Here is a 22182-nt window from a genome sequence, read left to right on the forward strand (position 1 = left end):
AGAACACTGTAAATAAATAGTTACGGCCATAGTGAATGTTTGTGACCTACTTTGACTGGACTGGGGACCCACTTTACCAATGAGATTACAGGATCTTACAGAAAAATACGCCCAGAGTGTAGGCATACCGAGTTCATCTTATGTGTTTTCCACTGGAATTGAGCCATCTCTGCTTCAGAGGTTTGACCAACAGCATTGTCATTATATGTTCCTCACTTATGTGCTGTAACAAAATACAGACCTCTCAGATGTCAATACATTTCAAAGTATTTCATACTGACATACATCTGTATTTTATTTGCATTTGCTTAAAAAGTCCTGGAATGAAGTTATGATGACTTTTAAACAATATTTGAAATTATTTTGTGTTCCATGGGGAAAAAAACACAGCATACACAGTTTGGTATAACATGAAGGAGACGAGTAGACTGAATTTTCATATTTGGATGAACTATTCCTTTAATAGGCCTATGGAATGAGGACATGTCACTTATATTGTGTAACAAATACACTATGTAACATCTGCAAAGTGTTTTTGCAAGAAACTGAGACACCATCTGTTTTAATGAGGATTGGGTCTGAATCACACAATATTAAATGTACAGTCACAGATGTTTGTCATCTTCTCAGTTCTCGCGCATGCATCAAGGCGCTCTCGTGAACTCGCGTCAGAGGCCCACACGGAAGAAATTTAATAGTTGAATAAAGTCGTTGTTTTGGGGGGTTTTGTACACAAAAGGTATTCTCGCCGCTTGAAAAACTTAAGGTTGAGCCACTGTAGTCACTTGGACTATTTTACTATTTTTATGTCTTTACTAACTTTTCTGGGCTGGCAGATGAAATTACCTCGCAGCCTATGGAGGAGTGAGCCAGCTCTCAGATTTCATCAAAAATATCTTAATTTGTGTTCCGAAGATGAACGAGAGTCTTACGGGGTTGGAACGACATGAGGGTGGGTAATTACTGACAGAATTTTCATTTTTGGGTGAACTAACCCTTTAAACAGAAATATTGTATTTATTGAAAAATTATTTTAAAAAATGATATTAATTTTAATGGAAAAAGAATTGCTCAAACAAATAAATATTCTACAGTATCATAAAATCCCCTCAAATAATAATCCAAAAATATAATTGTACAAAAAAATATTACATTGATTTTCCTGGAGAAAAAAAAAAGAGAATTAAATTTCAAGGCTTCAGTCACTGTTGACCGTGAAAGGACCTAGCGTGATCCAAAAATGAAGGGGCTCAGAAAAGCATACAAATCTTTCCAACATTAAACCACATGTCAGTCCCATATATTTAGACTGTATTTTTATTATGTACACAGAGGGAAATTATAGAAGCAATAAAACAGGGTAACATGGATGTCATGCATGTTTTTCATATTCAGCTCCACTGTAATATGTAATCAGTTTTTTGCCACATAAATGAATACAATTATTGAATAATTTGAGTGAAACTTAAAATGCGTGATTTTTAAGCTAAAGTGCATCTAAATTTGAACCAAATTGTGTGATATATTTAAAACATATATTTGTTACATGCAGCATCCATATGGGAAATGTGCTATGTATATTTGAAAGGGGTTCATGACGCAACTGTATACCTGATGTTCTGTCAACAAAAGAGATAAGCAGCCAACTTAAATGCATGTTGCACAACCAACCAACCAATCAATCAATCAATCAATCAATCAACCAATCAATCAATCAATCAATCAATCAATCAATCAATCAATCAATCAATCAATCAATTGATCAGTCAATTCCAAATTAAAATGTAATCTTTTTTTCTCTTTTTGTCTCTCCTGTTGTTACCATGAGTGCTGGGCAGAGGATGGGCGACTGATGAGGAGCTCAGCCTCTTTTAATCTAATAAACCAACTCTGAGTCACGCTGCAGGATGGGCGGCACCCGCGTTTCTGGATGACCCTGCTGCAGCCCCGCTCTGACATCATCATATTATGATCCTGATCATGTGCCAAAATACTGCCAGCATATGATTAAACATGCTTTTCTAAAAGAAGTCAGACCACAGCTTACTATAAAAGTGCTGTCTTGTTCATTTGACTTAACCTGTGGATTATATGGGCTAATAGAAAATTACATATATAGAGAGGTTGTGTTGATCCTCAAATTTTGAGACTATTTGTCACATGGAGCCTATACATATAACATGCGTTATAAGAGAGTGATTTGAATCATTTACCCAACCTAAAATGGTGATTCATTCAGGAACACAATAAGTGAATTCGTAACAGCATACCAGCATATTTATTTGACTGTTTCTCTCATAAAAAGAAATAGTAGTAGCATGCTAGAATTATTTATTTTAAAAAGCAACCGGCAATATTATGTCTAAAATTTAAGTTACTTAATATTAAGCTCTTGTTTATTGAACTGCTACAATTTTTATACAGTTGTGTGACTGAATTAGCCTGGGAAAACCCAGACCACTCTCAGTTGTAACTGAGTAAGGGTCTGGCAAAGCTCCATAGACAATTCATTTCCACAGGGGCGTCACCAACGAACGTCGGATAAAACTAAAACCAATCAGAGCGATGAATGACATGACGTATGCAGAGCGACGGAGAAACATCTCGAGACTCTCAGCAATTCTCTGTTTGTGTTAACCAAAATGACAATTTTAAATCGCTTGAAACAGACGCGATAGCTGATTCGAACGAGTGATGTTGTGATGTTCCACGGCGGCATCCATCTTTGTAATGTACAAAATCTGCGTGACCGTCTCTGCTCTGTCGTCATCGTGTAAAGCCCGCCCCAACGTTTCTGATTGGTGCCGCGATTTCGACGGATTGGAAATGGGTTTCAATGGGCTCTTTGCCAGACCCACTTGCAGAGCAAATCTAAATTTGCCGGAAGTGGTCTGGGTTTTCCCAGGCTATGACTGAATCACACCCGTGCTGATACTGGATAAAACACATAATAAACATAAGCCATGCATCTCATTAAACAGAGATTAAAATAATCAAATTATTTTAGAAAACAGTATTTATCTATTACTTTACTGAGCATCATCTATCATTTACGGAGCCCCTAAAGGGTGGTGGAAAAAAACTTTTGCGTTCCCTCGCAATTCTTTTGCGTTCCCCTGAAAAACGTTGCGTTCCCCTGAGAAACTTGGGTTCCCTCACAAAACTTTTGCATTCCCCCGAGAAACTTTGCGTTCCCTAGAAAACTTTTTTGTTTCCTCGCAAAGATATTTACATTCCCTCGCAAATATATTTGCATTCCCTTGCAAAACTTTTTCGTTCCCTCGCAAAACCTGTTGTGAGCTCGGACAGCCACTTCCTGTTTAATGTCCTGCTGGCAGTGTTTCATAGCTCCGTACGTTAATGGAGCGTTTCATGGTGTTTGAATTCGAACTCAAATATAAAGAAATGCGGTTGATGCTTAACTCAAGGAGTTGGCAACATACCGTATTCACAGATTCGAACTTCCCGGGTCAATAACTCGCGAGCTAAACGTTAAAACACAAATGACCCTCATTTACAATCACAGTAACGTAGACACCGAGCTACAACCCAAAATTCCTCATAACGAGTTTTATAATATAAATTGATCTCTATGAGCAGGCGGCTAAGAGGGAGAAGTCCGAAGGGACCGTAAAAAATAATAATATATATTTGTGAGGGAACGCAAAGTTTCTAGGAGGAACGCAAAAGATTAGAAAAAAATCTCTTTTTACCCTCACCACGTCCTTTTAGGGGCTCCGTAAACATCAGCTTGTTATTAAATATTTTGTATTTCTCTTTTTATAAATGTTTGCAATGCAAAACTTTAGTTTGTCTTCCAGAAATTCCCTCACACAGAAATATCTGCATCATTCCAGAAGACTCATCCATTAAGAGGACTTGATGTCATTCTAAACGCACTATATATAATACTATAGTATACCCACTAGTATAAGATTAAACACTGACTGTATTTACAGCTGATTGATTCCACAGTTTTTACAAAGACAGTGTTCAATCTAAAATCTGCTGTGTGTCCAGGCTGTATCTGTCACTCCGTCTTGGAAATAGTCACAGTCCGAGTCTGTGCACTCTCTGAGCACTTTAGCTAATGGAGTTGATTGGTATGAATGGGAAGGCTGGTGGAGAGCAGAGCCGCTGTAGAGGTGAGTGATGTAATAGGGTTTTTTTAATACCCTGCCAGCTGAATCAATGACAATCAATCAGGATGAAGCACTGAACACACATTAGAAGATGGAACACACATCAGGCGTGGTTGCAGCGGGACACCGGAGAACAGTCACAAGAAAACATATGCATGGAAACACACGCATAACTGTAAATGTTGTAGATTCTGTAGGAAATGAGGAAGCCATGGTCTTTGGTGTGTACAGAACAAAAGAAACCATGAGAGAGAAAAATTAAAGAGAGAAAAATACATAGGAAAGAAAAATATAAATTAGGTCTCTAAAAGGATTAGTTCACTTTTAAAGTGAAAATTCTGTCATCATATACTCACCCTTAAGTTGTTTCAAACCTGTATGAATTTCTTTCCTCTGCTGAACACAAAGGAAGATATTTAGAAGAATGTCAGTAACCAGACAGTTTTTGGTTCCCATTGACTTCCATAGTAGGAAAAAAATATACTATGGAAGTCAATGGGAACCAAAAACTGTCTGGTTACTGACATTCTTCTAAATATCTTCCTTTGTGTTCAGCAGAGGAAAGAAATTCATACAGGTTTGAAACAACTTAAGGGTGAGTAGGCTATATGATGACAGAATTTTCATTTTAAAAGTGAACTAATCCTTTAACATCACAAATGTTTCTCCTAGAAATCAGCAATGAGATGAATTGAGCACAAATGGAGACTTTTCAAAATAATTGTATACATGATACACTTACGCTATACACAACACCGTTTTCACCTAAAACCGGAAAACTTTTTATGCCTTTTGGCCGTTTATTTACATGATAAAAGCGGTTTGGGGGCCTGAAAACAAAAACTTTTGAAAATGGGTTTCAAAGTGCAAGTTTTTCATAATGATACCGTTATTGTCTGTGTAAACTACAAAAATCCGAATTTGTGAAAAGAGTGACGTCATGCGCATGCGTATTACGTTCAGTCTATAGGCACGTAGTTTCTTCACAAAGTGACATTGCCAACTACTGGCCTGGCATGAATAATACATTGTTTTTAGTCGTTTTCGCAGATCCGTTTAGTTTTGGTATGTTTCTGTCTCATTTGTGCCAGTTTTTATTTCTCCAAATAAAGTAAAGGAGAAAAATTGGAGACAAAAATTAAACACAATGGCGAACTCCATTAAGTCTCCAAAAGCTGTATATGAAATAGCAAATTGTGAGCAATAAAATCTTGAAAAGACATGACATGGACTTACAATATTAACAGAACTGCATCTGTAATATTGCATTATTTACTCTTTTATAGCCCCTGATTCATATTCAGTTGGTGTCTAACACATGACGTTCCTCAGACGTCAAAATCTGCTATAAGGTCAAGGGGTCTAGTCTACTTTGTTTCACTGTACTGTCCCACTTCCTCAGATATTCTAGTGAGACATGACAAGAAACACTGAATTAAGGATGTCTGTTGTATCTACCACACACTGATTTCCTCTCATAAGGTTACACAAACATACACTCAGACATGCAGCATAAACAAAGAGGTTTTGTAGGCAAGATCTGGTCCTCTGGGACTCCTAGCATGTGACGCACTGGAGGTGGACAGAACCGGAGAAAACAATAGAGAGCAGCCTGACTGACTGACCAGCTGACTTTAAATATGCTGAATCAGCAGGTCCTGTGACAGAACACACACACACACACACACACACACACACACACACACACACACACACACACACACACACACACACACACACACACACAAACACAAACACAGAGAGAGACGCACGCACACGCACGCACGCACGCACGCACGCACACACACACACACAGAGAGAGAAGCATTCCTGTATGAGTGCTACACACATACAGACCTTCAAAAACAAGCATTAAGACATAGGAAAGTATTATTTTACTGAATCTCCCAAACGTTTAGTATCCAGTGATATCATATATTTTGTTAGAAATCTGAATGTAATTGAAAATAACCACCCAGAAAACCTTAGCAACTTTTCTTCTCTAAAGTCAGCATGAAACGGAAGAGAATGAAAGAATGTGAGTGACAGATTGTCCCGCCGTCACGCCAGTAAACACGTCATCAGAGAAGAGAAAATATATCATTGCCATGAGGAAGGGGAAGTTATTTCGCCATGAAATGAAAATGTACTCTTCTTATTTTTTTTACAGAATGCATGCAGTGTTTATTATAAATTATTTATCTGTGAACATCATTATTATAATTTTTTTATTATAATGTTTTTTATTTTAAAAAAAAGTTAAATGTAAAAGTCTAGAACCTATTTAGGTATCTTCTGTATCTATAAAATATATAATAAATATAATAAAATATTTTATTTTGATTATTTTGAAATATAGTCATATCTTCACTTAAACTACCCCCACACACACTTAACAGCCACTAATGCTTTTTCAGCATGTTTTCCAAAAACATATGCACACATATACACACGCACACAAACACACTCCATACTGAGAAAATAAAATGCATAAAAGCGGTGTGCAATGTAATTTTCTTTTTCTTTAAGGCCTGCACAGATGGATGGGACAGATGTGTGTGAATGCTTCACTTTTGTTCTCTGTAGTTTGAGTTTGGCAAGACAAATACAAAAAGAATCCAGCGTATGAGAACTGAACTAAAAGAATCCTCAGAACTGGCCAACTAAAAAAATCGATGAACATTTCTGCAGAAAATTAATTTAAAAGTGGCGTTTTGTGGTTTATAATGCATGTGTATTCGTATTGAGGTTATATTAGGCTATTTGGGACGCAATTAATTGATTTTGTCTCTTGCAAATGAAAGTTTCTTTTTAGACATCTATATATTTTTCAAAAATGCTATTGAAACATTTTATTGCCATCAATGACAATCTATCAATGTTGATTTCTCTTGCTTTTAACTATGTTTGAGTTACAGACGGTATACCCAGACAGACTAAATGTCTTGTTACGCTGACATATGTCCTTAAAACATCCTCTCACAGGCCAGCCATAATGAGACATGGAAGAAGAAATAAAAACGAGTTTCCCCTTGTTTATTAAAGGTCCCTGACCGAGTGGCAGACTCGGTCAGCACTCAAAGCACCGCTGAAGCCCAAAATTCAAGGCCATGATTCAATGTGATTATATTTTCCACAAAGTCCGCTGTCTTTTTCCACTGTGTCTGCTTTAATAGGTTTCCTCTCCAAATCTCCAGCTCAGAGAGGAAAAGGAGGAGAGGAAACTTGTGTTGTTTTTTTGATAGCTGTCCATCCTTTGCCTCTTTGTAATTATCTGTCCTTGGAGTGCATGTGTGTGCGTGTGCATGTGCGTGCGTGTGTGTGTGTTTTCTGTACCTGATAACGGTCCATCCTCTGGCTCAATATAATCTGTTCTGACTGGCAGGCTGTCCTGGATTGGGTGCTCCTATTTTCAGAACACACAGAGAAACAAAGAACACTGTCAAACAACCTATTTTAATGTTTAGTGTGACCCTGAGTGATATAAAAATCACAGGACTAAATCACAGTCCCCTGAAGACAGACTGAAAATTCCAACATGGCTCTTTTTCCAGACTTATGACTTATATGAAAAAAATAACACTAACTTCCAGAATTAGGAAGGAAACTTGCATTCCAGAGTGACTTGCTGTATAATTTTACATATCAAAAATAATAGAAAACATGTGGGTAAAAAAAAAGTTAAAAAAAAAAGTAAAAAGAAAAGTGTACTGTAGGTGAACACATGTTATTCAAAGTTCAGCATTTCCTGGAGCTTAAACAGTAGAACGGCACTAGCAACAGCAAGGTTATGGGTTCGATTCCCACCAAATGCATGAGCTGATAAAATGCTATGTACATAGATTATGATATGTACAGTAACTCAGAGGTCGCTCTTTCACAGCTCAAAAGCAGATTTCAATAAAAAAATGTTTTCCTAAAATTCCTATCTGACATAAAACAAAAAAATATAATTAGAAAACTTTTGACATACGGTAAGAGTATACAGCTAAATAGCAAAAATTGGACTAAAACAGCTAAAAGTGTTCACACAGGCAGATGCGGTTCATTAAAATATTAATGTTCACATATGGAAGTTCATACACGAGCCAATGTGCACACTAACACACACACACACACACACACACACACACACACACACACACACACACACACACACACACACACACACACACACACACACACACACACGCACGCACGCACACACACACACACACACACACACACACACACACACACAAGCATGCACACACACATTCCAGTTTCCCCTTGTTCAACATGCTTTTCCTTTTTCCTGTGGCCTAGATAAAGGTTTTTCCGCAAAACGTCTTCACACTCACACATGCTCAGTTTACACTGGGGCTAAGCTTAAGTTTATGTTAACCAAGAACTTATCAGATGTTGCTGAGGTTCATGTTTCCAATGTGACTGTTTCAATGTGCTTTATTAGCAGTGTTTTCAGAGTCAAGTATCACTACTACTGTTGCCCAGAATTAGTGGTTAGTAATTTGAACAAACCCCTAAACTGAAAGTATTTCTAATCTAAACTATAATAAACTTTAGGATTGTGCTAGTAAATACATATACTGTATATGAGAAAAAAGTGAGAAAATCGCATAAATTTGCATCAAAGGATGAATGTGAGCCATATTACCAGAACATATGAAAAACAGTATGTGAAAAGAGTATGTCTGAATTTATCGTTTTCAAAAAACGATAAGCTTTAGTGGCCAAAAGTGATGTCCGGAGGGGATATTTGCTATGACCCTACAAGTTCGATTAAACCTCCTCGATAAAAAAAAATTATTTTATTTTTTAGATATTTGAAATATGAGGGAAGAACAAAACACTAAACGTTTATCTGACAAAATTATTTGGCAAAAAAAGTGAAAACTACAGCTAGGTTTTATATATGCAAAAGAAAAAAGAAAGAGAAACAGAAAATGCATAGAAAAACAAAAGCTCAGAAAAAAATATACATTGACTATTATTATTTAGTTGGTTCTCTCTTGTTTTTGCATATTTTCATATTTTCTTTGTATGACAGCCTGGCCAAAAATGTCCAGACAATTTGCATGTTTTATTGCATTATCACAAATTAGTCAAGTCAAGTCACCTTTATAGCGCTTTATATGATACAGATTGTTTCAAAGCAGCTGATAACAGAAAAAGATGTTGATCAGCTGAAGTCAGTTCAGTGGTGATTCAGTTCCGTTGAACAGATGAGTCATCATCAATTATTAAATGAGTTAATTTCATCTATAAAAGTGTACTGCAAAAAAAATTGTCCAGCTCAGTTCAGTTCTCATACACACGTACGACTGTACAGTACAGTCAGACTCAGATCAATAATATTGATCAAAAGTGTCCCCAATTTAGCAAGCCAGTGGCAAGGAACCCAAACTCCAATGAACGAACACGCTGTCACCATGATTCAGTCGTCATCACAAGTCAGAAATCAGATCTTGACACAAGCACAACTACATAATTATAGAATCTCAAAAATCTAAATTTCTTAATAATTTTTAATGAAAGGGAGAAGATGCTGATATGATTTCTCCTCACTGGTCTCAATCTCAGACAGGTTTGTTAAACAGTTTGCCAGGTCTTCTTAGGTAAATGCAAACAAAAAGAGGCTGTTCCACATTATTAAGCAAGTCACAGTTCTCATGCAATATAGGGAAGGAAGAAAGATCTTTCTGAAGATGAAAAGCATGGTGCAATGTAATGTCTTGCAAAAGGCATGACAACTAATATAGCAAAAACTGAATAGAGATTATCGAACTGTCAAAGGATTTGTGAGTGATTTAGATGATTGGTCAAATTATGAACTTTATATAAAATCAATTGTAGTAAAAGGGCATCTATTTACAAATCCACTGTTGAGCAGTAAACAGGTATTTGAACCTACTGGTGTCTCTGGAGTCTCAAGAACCTCGGCCTGCAGTTATTAAGCTGGATTTCAGTCACCCCAACCTAAACTTGCAAAGAGAAACATTTACAGTGTGTGTATTTCACCATAATGCTTTTCATCTTCAGAAGGATCTTTCTTCCTTCCTATATTGCACAAGAACTGTGACTTGCTTAAAAACGTGGAACAACCTCTTTAAGTAGGTTCTGTTGACCTTAGAAGACCTTCCAAACTTCTAAACGAACCTGTCTGAGATTGATACCAGTTATCTACAAAGATATGAGAAATAAAACCAACATACATGTGTGTGTGTGTGTGTGTGGGTGCGCACATATATATATATTTAAATATGTAGGCCTATTATATACTGTATATATAATATAGGCTATATATATATATATATATGTATGTATATACAGTATATATGTAGGCCTACAATATATGTACATTTATATTCATTGTCACTTAATGACTATTGTATGAGGCACAAAACGGGCTTGATAACTTGATAGCTGTAGCAAGGTTTTATCTCTGAATCATGTTTCACATGAGAGTGTGTAAATGAGCAATCATCACTAACACACAAACACACACACCCACGCACACACCGCATATGCAGCAGTTAGAGGCTCCTGTAGAAAAATGATAGCCCTTTAATGGCATCCATCCCCCACTTCTCTTTAATTGACCACACACATTTTCACTGCATTTGAACTCGAGACCGTAACTGACCTATCTTTGAGGGTACCAGGTGTCTCATACTACCATATTACTTCAACACGAGCGCTCTTGTCAGCACTGGCTGCTACTACAACGCTACAGTGTTTTGTGCGTGCCCATAAAGAAGCATTTGTTTGAATTAAAACACAAAGAAAAGTCCCTTGGCATGAATCTAAAAAGAGTCCTTGTCGCAGCAGGGGAAGTGAAAGACGGGCTGTGTGCACCTAGAGGTCAAACATGGGGAAGATCAATCTTCATCAAGGAGAGACGGGATGCTGGATTTATGGGTATAGTGATGACGTGGGACAAGCAGCATTCAGGGAGGTTTACAATACCTGCAGAGAGCTATTCATTAGCATCCCATTCATCTTAATGGATGTGTTCTGGAAGTACATAACTTTGCTCTTGGACACTCAGTTCCGGACAACTCACAAAAGCACACTTAAACTCAACTTTACTGAGCTGTGACATAAAAGAGCCTACAGGGGAAAATTTAAATGATTTAGTCACAAACCAACAGCTACTCTATCATAATGAAATGTTGCTGATATGTGCTAATTACATATTCGTTTGCCTTCTTTATAGCGGAAAAAGATTCTTAGTTTTTAAAAATGCACATAGTGCATAATAAATAATACATTATTTGGGCCACAGTCTTTCTCTTTTTGGATAAAGGATCAAAATATTAAAGACATCATGCTTAACAGATTGTTGTCCAATCAAATGCTCTCTAGAATGTGAGTGCCCCTCCCCCTAATAACACCTGCAACTGACTAGCAAGCTAATCACGGTGCATGGCTGTGATAGAACTCATCAGTATTGCATACTAGCATACTACTCAGTTTCTGCCACTTAAATATATTTTCTGCAACAAAAAAGACTAGTATTGAGACAGGTTTCCTATTTCCAATTCATCCTAGTGTCTATAACTTTTAAAAAGGGAATCATTATGTCCCACCCAAACTAGCAAATACATCTGCAATCATCAAGCAAATTCACTGAACCTCAATCTGATCATACTAGAAAAGTACAACGCAAATATTACTGACATACAGTGCTTATACCTTTTGTGGCCTGATGATAGATGGACGGGGAATATGTGGACGTTTTGTGTCCAGAACAGGGCTGTCATCCTGGGCATCGTCTTCCTCTGAGAGCCCTTCTGAGCTTGGGTAGGAATGAAGCGCGTGCTGGTTATCTGTTCCCGATTCTTTGGTTTTGGAGTTAGTTCCATTAGTCTTGGCCTGGATGGAGATGCAGCTGAATGAAGGCTGGCTTTCAGTCCTCACTGGGTTTACTGGACCAGGCTGAGTGACAATGACTTGGCCCATGGCAGGATCTGACCCATTTTTAGAGAGTTCTGAGTCCAAGTATGGAGCGGGGTCAGCAGAAACTTCTGGAGGACCACCAAAACAGTACTGTAGCGCTGAGCATGGGAGCTCGTGCATCACGCCAGGAGATACAAGCGCTTCCTTTTTAAGTAATACAGCAGCTTTTAGTATGCAATCAAATGTTGAAGCTCCAGTTCATGGATGAGATCCCAATACGCGAAAGCATTTCAGGATTCCATCAGAGTTTGACAGTTTTCCATGGTTCCACGCAAAAGATCTAAAAAAAAAAAAAAATTGACCTCCAGAGACCTTCCTGCAAACGATTAAGTTTTGCTCAGAGACTTAACATGTTTTGCAGAGGAACAGCCCCGATAACTTTCTCCATGAATGCTTCTGAGAAACTTCTGAACACATCCCGGTCAAATCATCCACTAAAAACCTGTTGAATGCACTGCAATCTCCTCTGTAGTGGTTCTTCCTCTTAACCTGCTCTCTCTGAGGATGATTGCGAAGCTCAGGGTTTTGCGAGTGATGGGCTTGTGGGGGTGTCCGAGTGTCTGGTTACCTGAGCAGGTACTCCCCCTGCCAAGGGCCTGTGGCATTGTCCCTGCGCATCCCAGTGTGCCAAGCAGAGGTTTTGGGTTTCAGAGCCACAGTAACTGATAGGCCCTTAGTGAAACTCAATTGTGGCGGGTTGTGGCAAGGAGCAAAAGAGGGAGAAAGCGTTATCAGAGACATCAGAACTGGTCATTTAAAAATCTTATTTTTAAAGGGGTGGAATAATGACCTTTATTACAAGATGTAAAAGATGTCTTTGATGTCCCCATAGTCTGTATATTGATTTTATGAAATACCCCACAGAAATTTTAGCATTTAAAAAATGTGACATTTTGAGGGTGAGCAAAAACACACCTTTTTTGTGTCTGTCCATTTAAATGCAAATGAGCTGCTGCTCCCGGCACAGAGGGCGGAGCTTCAAGAGCTCGTGTCCTTTTACCTCACACACACATGCACTGAAAATTTCAAAAACTTTTAGCCTTTTATGTTTAACCGGAGTCAGACAATGATGGAGAGACTCAAGAAGAAGTGACAACATGTAGAATGCAACATGACATTTTTGAATGGTTAGTTGATGAATTTATCTTATGTGTAGTTATCTTCTAGTCATTAATTAGCATATTCTGTCATGATAATCTATAAATAGCGTTCCTGGGGGCGGGATTTATGTACTTTTTAGGGTTCATGATGTCACTAACCCGGTAGGAATGCCGTGTAGTCCTTATCAGCTGTTTGTTGTAGTCCTTAAAAAGCAATTTCTTTAAAAGCAAATATCTTCCTTTGCTTTGAACTTTGAGCGTTGTAACTTTGCAGATGTTGTTTATGCTCAAACAGCAACATTACACACTAACTAAAGTTAGAAAAGTGAAATCATAATCAACCACCCCTTTAAGATTTGAAGTACACATCTAATACAATTAAGTGTATTAATTGTACAATACACTTATTTTTCACAAGCGTAAAGCTGCTTGTTTAGAGTTAAAGAGGCTATATGCGTTTTTCTGAAATTTAAACTCGCGACTGACACCTGTGGCCAAAAAACAGAACTGCTCTTCCTTTCTGCTCGCTCGTACGTGCACACTTCACAAGTCATCTGCTGCAAGGAGGTCAGGTCAACATTATGTTTACAGAGGTAAGAACAGTCAAATACATATATTGTTTGAGATAAGTGTTCTGAGTGATCTGAAACGTTTAACATGAACGCGCTTGACGTCACATCCGCAGACAGCGCGGGAAATATCCGACCCGACAGAAAATAGGAAAAATAGGATACAGGCTTATAGGTGTGAGCAGACAAGGTGTCAGTATGCTCATCAGGAGATGTTTGAGTCATAAATGGTCAAATAAAAAGGCTATTGTTTTGTTTATTTTGGGGGGAAAGTTCCATATAGCCCCTTTAAGAATAATAAACTAAGGTTTTAAGTAGTGGTCTCTGTGAATTCTTATGTTAATCTGTTAGCAAGACATAGTATCATACTCTTGTGAAAAAGAAGTACACTTTAGCATGCTTTTTAAAGAGAGTAGCCTACATATTACAGAAATAATATCCATTATAATAAGAATATAGGCCTAGTACTTAAGTGCTGAATGTAATGTGGGACACTTAATTGCGTGTTATTTGCTATTAAATAAAATTTAATATTAGTTTAAATGTAGCCTATATTAAATGCAAAAAGTTGAACTTAAGAGTGCTTTTTTGACCCACTTAAGTAAGACATAAGTACATCTTCATAAGTAATTATTGTCTTTGAAATATGGTTAAAGAGTACTGTCAAATGAACTGACAAGCATTTATGGTAAACTAAAATATACTTTAATATCTGAAACATGGAAATCATGTGCAATTTAGTACATTTAAAATATATACATTTTAAATGTAACATCAAATAATGTGCTTTTAGTCGACACATCAAAATAAAACAACAAAATATTAAAACTTAATGACTTTAAATGTACTTTAAAACTTGATTTGTGACATTAGAAAGTGCACTTTCTAAAATGTAGGCTACTTGAGTGTGTTTACAGTCATAAAAGTGTACTCTCTTTCTTAAGCATTTTATCATTATATTATGTTATGTACAAGCAGTGTTGGGGTGCATTACAAGTAACGTGAGTTACGTAATCAGATTACTTATTTCAAGTAACTAGGTAAAACATAAACATTACAACATTGATTTTACAACAAAATAAATATCCGAGTTAAAAGCAATTCAAACTTTGCTTTCCCATTTATTGACTGACACCTCTTCTGTTCCCATGTTGAGAAAAATCGGGAATAAAGGTACAGAGGTGTTTATGGTTATTATACGTATAGACTAATGAGAACATGCATTTACTCATACTTGCACGGAACAGATTCAGTATTCCTCAAAATGAATAATAAAAAATAATATATATATATATATATATATATATAGGCCTATGTTAAATTATACAAATATACTGTATGTCTTTGCTACTGACATTTGATGGTTCCACTTTGACCATACCAAAAAGCAAAAATTACTTTAGATAAATATCACATTTGTTTTTACATTTGTTTTTATTGCTTAAGTAAGAGTGTTGAACCTGGTTGAACCGTTGAACTTTCTTCTCCTGCATCCTTTTCTTCTGCAGTCCAGAATGGCAGCACAGTTTAAAGCTTTGTCTGAGCTGCGCCCTCTACTGTACAGACGGGAATTTGCATTCTTTCAGCCTGAGGCTAGAGGCTTATTCAGACTTTTGGTGTGAAAGGGCTATTAAATAAAAAATAAAAAATACTTTTGTTGAAAGAAAAGAAAGATTCATGTTAGTAGTTAAAGACATAAGCCTAATTCTAGCTGGTATTTTCAGCAGGGAAAGAGAGACTTATGCTGGCTTTGTGCTAGTCTTGCTAACGCACTAGCAAAATGAGGCACTTCACTAGCAAAACTGAGCTGGAGATGCTGGTTAGCCACCTCAATCCTTTTCCTGACATTAGTTAATCAAGGAAAACTTGCTGGTTTAGCCAGCTAAGTGGCTAAACATATAGCACCCAAAAAACAAAACAAAATATGCCTGTGACTAATAGCCATAGTCTAGGTCTATTCCGCAGGGTACTGACACTGTAGTGTAAAACTACAAAACCACAATACATTGGTGAAAATATCACATAATATAAAGTCAGGTATGCAAGCCATGTTTTGACTCAATATCATATGCATAAATATATAGATTGGTCTAAAAATATGTCCACATTTGAGAAGGCCAATATTAGCACTCACTCGCCACATTACACAAGGTGGACAAATTGAACAATGCAGTGCCGCTGAAACATTGATGAGCCCTTTTGTTCGAGAATGTAAACAGGACTGCAGTTTCCACTCCACGAGGAGCCGAGGTACCATATGTGCACCAGAGAAACGTGAGTTCAGTGAGAATGAGCATCTGAATGAAGTGATGTGAAGCCACTATGACTTAATAACAAAGCTTTTATGCATGTATTTTAAACGACAGACTGTGCAGATGGGTGGAATTTTTCAGAGAAAGCCTGATTATTTAGACCTGCATAATTAAAGAAATCAACAAGCCTCAAGTTATTTTGGTTTGTCTGATACAGTTGTTGCATGACATGTTGATATTAGTGGATGAAAATGTGAAATTCTAAATATTGCAGTTCATAATAGAGTATTTGTACATTTATGAAACATACATAAAAGCAAATATAATAATCCAACATCAATTGAGATTTAAAAAATAAAAATAAAAAAAAGCCTCACTATTAATAAGCAGTAATTAGGAGTTTAGGTAGGCTATTGAGTAGGATTAAGGGATGTAGAATATTGTCATACAGAATAAGGCATTAACATGTGCTTCATAAGTATTAATAAACAGCCAATATCCTAGTAATATGCATGCTAATAAGAAACTAGATCCTAAACTAAAGTGATACCAAAATTTCATACAGGTTTGGAATGACATGGTTACTTAAAAGATGAAAGAATTGTCATTTTTAAGTGAACTATCCTTATAAAATCTGCCATCTATTGGATTTGGGCTGTAAATGCAAAATAAAGGTGGTGACTTCAGAGGCATCTACACTTTTTATATGGATTTAAAATAAATGGTATAGCGTCTGAAAAAATAAAGCATAGATTTTTTTTTTTTTTTTTTTTAGAGAAGTCAGTTTCAGATATTTCAGTTGTTGTCGATTGGCAAAGTTCCTTTAAATGCAGCAACTAAAATCTAAATCTAATCTAAAGAGAAAAAAAAATATACGAATATGGAAAATATATGAAAAACTCGTTTTGCAATTTTATAGGAAATGCATTTTCAGTAAGAATGCATCGGATATTGTACAACCAGTTTATCCACAAGGATGTGCTGTAAAAAAAATGATATGATCAATAAGTTATGACAACATGTTTTTACATTGATTTAACTCATAAAAATAAATGAAGCAATTTTCTTATACAAGATTTTATCTTGTATAAGAAAAGTTATACAAGATTCAACTATTTTTTTAAAAAGTCAGTTTAATTTAATTTAAGTCGAAATGACTTAAACTTCCAAGTTGACTGAACTTAATGTAAGACAGCAACTTAAATTAGCTAAAAGCAACTCTGCAGAAAAAATAAGTTCTGTGTAAGTGAGTCTAACAAGATCTCAATGGTATTTCATGAAGTGAATAGCAACTACATGTTTTTCAATTCTGACGAATGCTGAAAGTCATTTGATTCAAACATGAAAACATACTAAACAGGTTTCAGCGCTCAGTCTCTGTAACAAAGTTGGAAACAACAGTGAATCATATGGTAGTAATTTTTAATTGTCACTTAAATAATCAGCAGATTTGTAACTACAGGTCAAGCAATTTCCAACCAGACAAACTTAACAAAATTGGAATAAAATAAAAAAATCATTCCAACAAATAAACAAGGGCAGATCAAGTGACAAAGTAACAGAATTATCCTTTTCTTAGAGCAAATGATGCTCCTGTTTGCAACAAACACAAAAATAGTTTTAGCACAAAGGCAAGAACACAATTTCAGCATGAAATGGAGTACAAATAGCTAAAGGATCAGTGTTTTAGTGAGTCTAATACTACAGTTTTCTGCTTTCCTAACACATCAAAAGCGTGAAGTTACAGAGGAATATACTGTACCCATTTGATCCACAGCAGTTTAATGAGCAATAGTGCATCCTGGAACAATAATTATAATAATAAACAATATCCGCTATGAAATGATGAGCACTTCATGGCCACAGCAAACCGTTGGGGAGAGAAGCCTGAAATATCTTTAGACATAACCCTGACCTTAATCGATGCTTTGAGTTCAAAGTATTGCAATGCAATTTACACAGTGGTAATACTGAAAGTACTCAGGCCAATACACTGTGTGTGATTCACCATCTACTGATGCATTCAGCACCGGATTTCACAAAAAAAATATTTTTTGAGAAGCAGATGGACAGTTTAAGGAATGTTCCGGGATCAAAATGAGCAGATTTTCTCCAGCATCTATTATGTACTGTTGATTACCAGTTTGTGTTAAAAAAAAACGTGTTCACAGTAATGCACTTAAAATGGGGCAGGGCTTTATAGAGGTGAATAGAGTACAAATTATTCTTAGTTTGTACCCTGTACCGTATATAGAAATGCACTACAATTCAAAAGTTTGGGGTCAGTAAGTTCTTGACCTTCTTTTGAACTTTTTGTTCATTAAAGAATCCTGATTTTAAAAAATGATCACGGTCTCCACAAAAAAATGTATGATATTAAGAAATGTTTCTTGAGCAGCAAATCAGCATATTAGAATGATTCCAGAAGGATCATGTGACACTGAAGACTAGAGTAATGATGCTGAAAATTCAGCTTTGCATCACAGGAATAAATTACATTCTTAAAGGGGTCATGACATGAGAAACCAAATTTGCCTTGATCTTTTGGTATATAAGAGGTCTTTGTACCATTAAAACGTCCTGCAAGTTTCATAGCTTAAGACGCCCTCCCCATTATAAACGAATCATTTATTTAATCAAGCTCTAAATACAGCTCGTTCTGGATCCATGGTAAGAAGTGACGTCACGGTACGAAGTGACGTACCAGCGTTTGCATAATGACCGCCTCCAGCAGAAGACAGTTACGCTTAAAGCGCAAGACAACTACGCTCACTTCGTATATCGTTGTCGCGCCCGCGCGCCGCGCGCCTCACAAGTGTTCAGTGGACGGACAGCGAGTGGGTCTGTGTACAGGGAGATTACGACGCCGCAGATGTGCTGTTCCTGGATGTGGACAAACAACATCTTTGAATACGCTGCGAAAGATCCAGTCGTCACGGAAAAATGGATGCACTTTATTTTTTGCGGACGTCTCAGTCACGGCAGTGTTAGTTTAAGCGTTTGTTCTATACATTTTAAGGATGACTGTTAATAGTCCGTGCCGTCTATTCTGGGCTCAACAACGACGACGCAAACTGTAAGTAATGTATTTAAAACTTTAAACTACTTTTTAAATACGCTGAAAGATCCAGTCGTCAGGGAAAAATGGATGCACTTTATTTTTTGCGGACGTCCCAGTCACGGCAGTGTTCTATACATTTAAGGATGACTGTTTTGAGGAAAAAATCCCAATATGATGCTTGGCTTTGCCAGAAAACGGTTGCTCAAAGATAAGTCCGTGCCGACTATGGGCTCAATAACGACGACGCAAACTTACTTTTTACCATGGCTAATATAAACACATTTGTATAAGAGAATCTTGAAAATATGTCGCCTTTCTAGTAGGCCTACATGTGATAGAAAATTAAAAATGTTGCCTTTATCAATGCTGCATCTTCTAAGATGGCCTGTCTGTGCATGCATTTTTGTCCGTGGTACACCCTATCATTTTATTGGAATTAGTTAAATAATGTTAAACTGTTAGCAAATGAAGCTATTGGATAATTATGCAACAATAATCCGTTTTCAAGTGTCTCGGGTTAATTTTTTTTTATTAATTCAAAATAGTTTCACTTTCCATGTGGACACGGGCTGATCCAGTCTTCGTTGTTGTGGTGATGGTTCATTTTCCTCTGATTCTGGCTCAAACATAATAAGGTTTTATCATTGCCAGAGCCATCGCTTCGCATGCATCACCCGCTATTAAACAGTTACGCCGAATCCGCAAACGTTCTGGCTGGGGGCGTTAATATTGATGCATAGGCACTGACGTTAGCCAATCATAACAGTGGGCGTTAACACTGAACTCTTAAAGGGGAAACACCCCCAAAACAGACTGTTTGAATCAGAGGATGAGAAACAGGGTGGGAAAAGGTCATAAATCACTACATTTTAAAAGTTTTTGGTAAAAAAAACTATAGTAATACTATAATTGCACCTAAGGGAACATAATAATAAAATAAAAAAAACCATGTCATGACCCCTTTAAATATATAAAAAAGAGAGTTATTTTTACAATATTGCTGTTTTTACTGTATTTTTGATCAAATAATGCAGCTTTGGTGAGCATAAAAAAAGAAAAAAGAATCTCTAAATGGAAGTGATACTGAAGTTACTTGATCAAAATGAATGTGAACACAATCAGTTAATCTATTTATAGTTGATTAATTCAAGTTGGGACTACAAGCAAATCAACTCGCAGACTACAGTTCGAGAACAACTATTGTATTGTAAATACCTTGCTAAAAATGCCTTTTTCATATGTTTACAATCTGTCAAGTTGAACCTGGAACATTGCTTTAATTTTAACATTGTTTAAAACATAAAAGCTGTATGTCCAGCTCTTTTGTAGATGCCAAACATAAATCAAGGCATATGGAGATGGAAAACGTCACTACTTCAAATACTGTAACTGGACCCTAAAGTAGAATTAAGACAATGTGTGTAGGGTTCAATACTGTATTATGAATGCAATGTCCATTAAACAGATATAAAAGAATCAGCACCCCAAGAGGACAGGCAGAAGATGCACTGAGAAATAAATCTTAACAAAACAAACCGCAAAAAATTACAGAGATTCATTTAAGGTATCAAAAGCAGTTCAATTTTCAAGAGCCAGTGCAAGGTATAAAATTCAAATGTGAAGGCAGTGTACACAGCAAAGAAACAACAAAAAGTGAAAATAAACACACACACACACACACAAATCTCTAATAATAATTTGCTACCAAATTACATATGCGACTTTAAAGAAGGTAAAAGACGTTGTTCTTCAGTCTCAGGACACTGCTTGTGTTTTGAACAACTCAATTGTTGGGAGAATTTGAGAGGAACATGGGAATAAAGGAGAAATGTCTACTCTTCCTGTCCTAATGCTCTCTGCCACCAGGCGGCAGCAGAGGCTATGACATACAGTCATCGTCCTCTCAAAAAAGCCACTTCCATGGGAAGTACAGTGCAATGTAGTGCAGTTTTTGCCTGTTGGAGCTGGAGGGGGCAGGTCTCAGCTGTGGTAGCTGGGTACCGCTGCCTGTTTCTGGGAGAGGCGCATCAGTTCTTCTCGGATGGCTTTGATGAGGGAGGCGGACGAGTGGTTGGGAGGGGAAGGCTCCTCCAGGGGAGCGGAGGGAGCGTAGCCCAGGCCGAGAGAGTCCAGGTGGGCAGAAGTGGAGGATGGCTCTTTCAGGCCATTCCTGGAGGTCTGGAATACAGAGATGGAGCTGTAGTCAAGAGAGCCAAGAACCTAAACAAAAGAAATGAAGAAAGGAAGGAAGGAAGGAAGGCAGAAATGAGTGAAAGATTAAAACAAAGATTAAAGAGTTTAAGTGAGAAAAACACTCCTACGGAGGCAGAAAGGAGTGAGAATAGTTTGAAGAGGACATATTCTGTACTTCTTGAAGCCCGATTATAATGTATACTATTTATTTTAATAATAGTTCAAGCTTTTTTAAATATACTCTTATATATATATAATGTGTATAAGAAGCATGGAAGGGTGTTTCTGCTCTTATTATTTACTGCTGTCATGTCAGTGCTGACATTAATCCTCACAATTTCAGTCTTATAACAGAAAAAAGCCATGATTTATTATAATAAATTAATAATAATAAAATTGTAAAATAATAATAAATAAAAATAAAATAATAATAAAATTGAATGCCATCAGCGTTAGAGAGAACGGTGTCGTCTCTAATTTAATAACAAATGATCATGTCGACGGAAGTGAATCAATCAAAACTAGCTTTAGCTGGAAAATAACATTATTCAAGAACCGCTATAAAGCCAAAACAATCTCTGTTACCTTAAATTATATAAGTTTATCACTGTAAAGCTGCTTTGAAACAATCTAGATAGTTAAAAGCACTATATAAATGAAGATGACTTGACATGTGACATGACCATTAACTGACATTAGAGAACAGCGAGCACGCAAATATGTTGTTAAATTATTAAAATATATACTTAAAATCTCAAGGGGTACATCAATCTTTTAGGTCAAAGGGTCTCGCCTCAGTGTTGCTATTTTTTTTAACATATTATAAATAAAAATAATGGTGTTAACTGAAATAAAGCTGAAATAAAAATACATTTTATTTCAGTTTCAGATAACATTTCTAATTTA

The 22182-nt window shown here is 36.6% G+C and overlaps 1 protein-coding gene across 4 annotated transcripts in view; it reads right to left on the reverse strand.

Annotated features, from left to right (window-relative positions):
- Positions 1-17428: 17428 nt before the first annotated feature.
- LOC307003011 (UPF0606 protein KIAA1549) overlaps positions 17429-22182 on the reverse strand; it is a 54566-nt gene continuing 49812 nt past the window's right edge. For 2 of the 4 annotated variants that reach the window (XM_079621052.1, XM_079621051.1), the window contains one exon: positions 17430-21261. In XM_079621052.1, the coding sequence (XP_079477178.1) occupies positions 21064-21261 (198 nt within the window). In that variant the 3' untranslated portion in view covers positions 17430-21063. Of the gene's footprint in view, positions 21304-22182 lie in introns of all 4 variants that reach the window. The other 2 variants (XR_013798606.1, XM_079621050.1) reach the window with 2 other exon arrangements.

The sequence above is a fragment of the Phoxinus phoxinus genome (assembly GCF_949152265.1).
Source record: "Phoxinus phoxinus genome assembly, chromosome: 8".
Taxonomy (NCBI): Eukaryota; Metazoa; Chordata; class Actinopteri; order Cypriniformes; family Leuciscidae; genus Phoxinus; species Phoxinus phoxinus.